Source organism: Passer montanus, unplaced genomic scaffold (assembly GCF_014805655.1).
Source record: "Passer montanus isolate IOZ18808 unplaced genomic scaffold, ASM1480565v1 scaffold1755, whole genome shotgun sequence".
NCBI lineage: Eukaryota > Metazoa > Chordata > Aves > Passeriformes > Passeridae > Passer > Passer montanus.
Window position 1 is genome coordinate 1 of NW_024364882.1, and position 3,472 is coordinate 3,472.

At 44.0% G+C, this 3,472-nt stretch overlaps 1 protein-coding gene across 1 annotated transcript; it reads left to right on the forward strand.

The window, feature by feature from the left end:
- Nucleotides 1-223: 223 nt before the first annotated feature.
- LOC120500075 (coagulation factor X-like) lies at nucleotides 224-3,134 on the forward strand (the record flags this gene model as incomplete). Its single annotated transcript, XM_039704472.1, has 3 exons — nucleotides 224-362; nucleotides 920-1,060; nucleotides 2,821-3,134. Coding segments are annotated over 3 exons (579 nt in total), but the record flags the coding sequence as incomplete, so codon positions are not given.
- Between the last annotated feature and the right edge of the window lie 338 nt (nucleotides 3,135-3,472).

Below are 3,472 nucleotides of genomic sequence, written 5' to 3' on the forward strand. Positions count from 1 at the left end.
CTTGTGTGCACATCATAATACAGTGGGCACCAAAAAGAGATTGCAAAACTGGGAATATGTAGATGAATCATTGCAGGTTTGGAATGATTGCATTTATACTGTTTGTTCCATCTGGAATGTGGCAACTCACAGGACATATATTTTGAAAGGAAGGATGAAAGATGGCTTAAGAAAACTAAGAGCCCTTCTGAGTTCACTGAAAATGCTTGCACACTTACAATAATTTGGGTTTTGGTTTCTTTTTCTAGATGGGAACCAGTGCAGTTCAAATCCTTGTCACTATGGTGGCCACTGTAAAGATGGACTTGGTTCCTACACTTGCACATGCTTGGATGGTTATCAAGGCAAGAACTGTGAATTTGGTAAGTTTCTGCTTTAGAGAACTGTGGTGGCGAACTTGTAAGGAAGGATGTTTTGCATGGAAATCCTTCCTGGGGCTCACTTCTGTGGCATAGAGCTGCCCCCGTGACCTTGGCATGGGAGAGGGTATCATTAGCCCAGCAGTAAGAGCAGGAGTGTGAAACTGAGGTTCAGTCAGAGGATTGAGGGGAGTGATGAGGAGTTGGAGTTTTTAGGGCAGGAGGGAGGAATTGTGTGAGGATTCACACAGTGATGTTCTCTGTTAGTGTTTTGTTCACTGTTCCCCTGACAAGTTGTCTCTGCTTTTTGAGCTCACCATGCCACGGCCACTGGGCCCACTCGGACTTGGCAAGTAGATTTGTTGTGCTGGATGTGGCTGCTTTGTAAGGCACAAGCTGATGTTCAGCACTGACATTAGTTATTCCTGAAGAGTGCTTCAGGTGCTTGGCAGGTGGGGACACAGATCCTGTTTGAGGAGTGTGTTTTGTTTCAGAGAAGTTCCAGATCTTCTGTGAAGTCAGTGTTTATGTACAGTTTTTCTGCCACATCTCTTTTGTAGTCATACCAAAGTTCTGCAGAATAAACAACGGGGACTGTGAGCAGTTCTGCAGCGTCCGAAGAGATGGGCGGAAGGATGTGCTGTGTTCCTGTGCAGATGGGTACCTTCTAGCAGAGGATGGCAAGCACTGTGTTGCAGCAGGTACGAAGCCACGTGATAAAGCAATAGCAGTGGTGGTGAGACTTGTTTCACCATTAAGCTTTGCAGTTACAGACTTGATTTACAGTTGAGGAATGTCTTTTGAACCACTCAGGTACGAAGCCACGTGATAAAGCAATAGCAGTGGTGGTGAGACTTGTTTCACCATTAAGCTTTGCAGTTACAGACTTGATTTACAGTTGAGGAATGTCTTTTGAACCACTAGTATCCCACAAGACATAGACCCAACAGTGAGGCCAGGAAATTTGTATTTCCAAAGCCTTCCATTTGTGAGATGCTGTGATGGAGTGAATCAAAATCTAGGTGATTTTGAACCCTTTGCAAATTGCTGCCTAGTGAGACATGTCAGAGTAAATTCTGTTAACAAAATAATAAAAAATCATTGAATCACAGAATATCCTGTTTTGAAAGGAATCCTCAACAATCATCAATATCCAACTCCTGGTGTATTACTAGACTACCCCAAGAATAACTCCATGCCTGAAAGTGCTGTCCAAACATTTCTTGAACTCTGTCGGGCATGGAACCTTGACTACTTCCCTGGGGAACCTATTCAAATGCCCAACCACCCTCCGTGTGAAGAACCTTTTTCTAATATCAAACCTAAACCTCCCCTGACACAGCTTCCTGCCATTCTCTCGGGTTTCTTCATGGAAAGGGCTGTCCAGCACTGGGATGGACTGCCAAGGGTAGTGGTGGGGTCACCATGCCTGGAGGTTTTCAAGAAAGAAATGAATGTGGCACTTAGAGCTATGGTCTGATTAACAAGGTGCTAATCTGTCAAAGGTTGAGTTCAATGATCTTGGAGGTCTTTTACAACCTAAAGGATTGTGTGATGCCCTGGTCACCACAGAGAAGAGATCAGCGCCTGCCCCTCCTCTTCCCCTCAGGAGAAAGTGGCAGACCACAATGAGGTCTCCCCTCAGTCTCCTCCAGGCTGAACAGACCAAGTGACCTCAGCCACTCCTCATATGGCTTCCCCTCAAGGCCCTTCACCATCTCTGTTGCCCTCGTTTGGATGCTCTTTAAGAGCTTTATATCTTTCTTATATTTAGATGCCAAAAACTGTACACGAGACTCAAGGTGAGGCCATGCTGAGAAAAATGATCACAGCAGGATCTTTGCTTAAACACTTATAGGTCGTATGAAAGGGCAGCTTGCAAAAATTTATACTTAAATTGCAGTGAACCTTATCAATTTGTAATCGAAGCGATTGGATAATTATGATTAGCACTATGCACATATGTACAATTGTATTGTATTTCAAAGTGCCACAGGGGAGGGGTGAGTCAACCATTTAGATATCATGTCAGGTTTTATATACTTTAGAACTAATAACAAATTGCTGTCATTGGCCGTATTATTCCTAAAATAAATCATTTCACTCAGTTCCCAAATTAAGTACATTTTATTAAGAGGAATTACATGAATATATCAAAGTAAATAATTGAATATGATGTATTAAATTTGTTAAAAACAAATTGAAGATGGTGCATTAAATTTTAGATACTTTCAAAACATGATTGTGAGATGGAAGCTGAAGGAGAGCCTTCATGATGAGAAAATACCACTCATTATTCAAACCATATGGTCTTTCTTCCTTGGTTCCATGTGCCAAGTCTTTTGTATTGTCTGGAAAATGAGGAAGAAGCACTATATATTGTGAGATGGTATTTCCAAGGAGTTTCTTCTTGTGTTGGTGTTTCCCTCCACCTTTAATTTTAGCGTTCTTCTCTTTACAGTAAAATACCCTTGTGGAAAAGTTTCTGTGGTGAGGAAAAAAAGGTCTGTTCTTTCACCCACTGACCATAGCAGTAGAATGAGTGATCAAGAAGACCCTGCTGCAAATGAAATGAGCACAGAGGAGTACTTTGCAATTACCACAGAAAGCCCAACGCCTGCACCTGACAACAGAACCAGCAGCAAGACTCCGTATGTTGATACCAGGATAGTTGGTGGGGATGAGTGTCTTCCTGGCCAGTGCCCATGGCAGGTGAGTGGAGGGTGCTTTGCCCTGCATGTGGGCAGAGGGTGTCTCTGAGGGAAGGGGAGCAGTGGCTCCTTCCAGCTGGGAGCCTTCTGAACGTGACCCATGTCATGTGCCAGCAGCAGCGAGACGTGGCTGAACTGTGTGACCCAGGGCACTTGGATGTGCTGTTCTGCAAACTGCAGCTTCACGGGGTCACAGCCATTTGGCCACCCTATTGCCAAAGAGGACTTCAGGGTCATTCCCAGGCCATTTTTGTAGGACACATTTTGGTTCTGTCTGAGACCATCCACTCAAGCAGCACACCCAAGTGCATGCCAGATAAAGCCAGTGTTTTGTTTCAGAAATACACCCTCATGGCTCTTGAGTTTGGGCCAGCCAAAATGAATTCCTGTATTTGCACATTG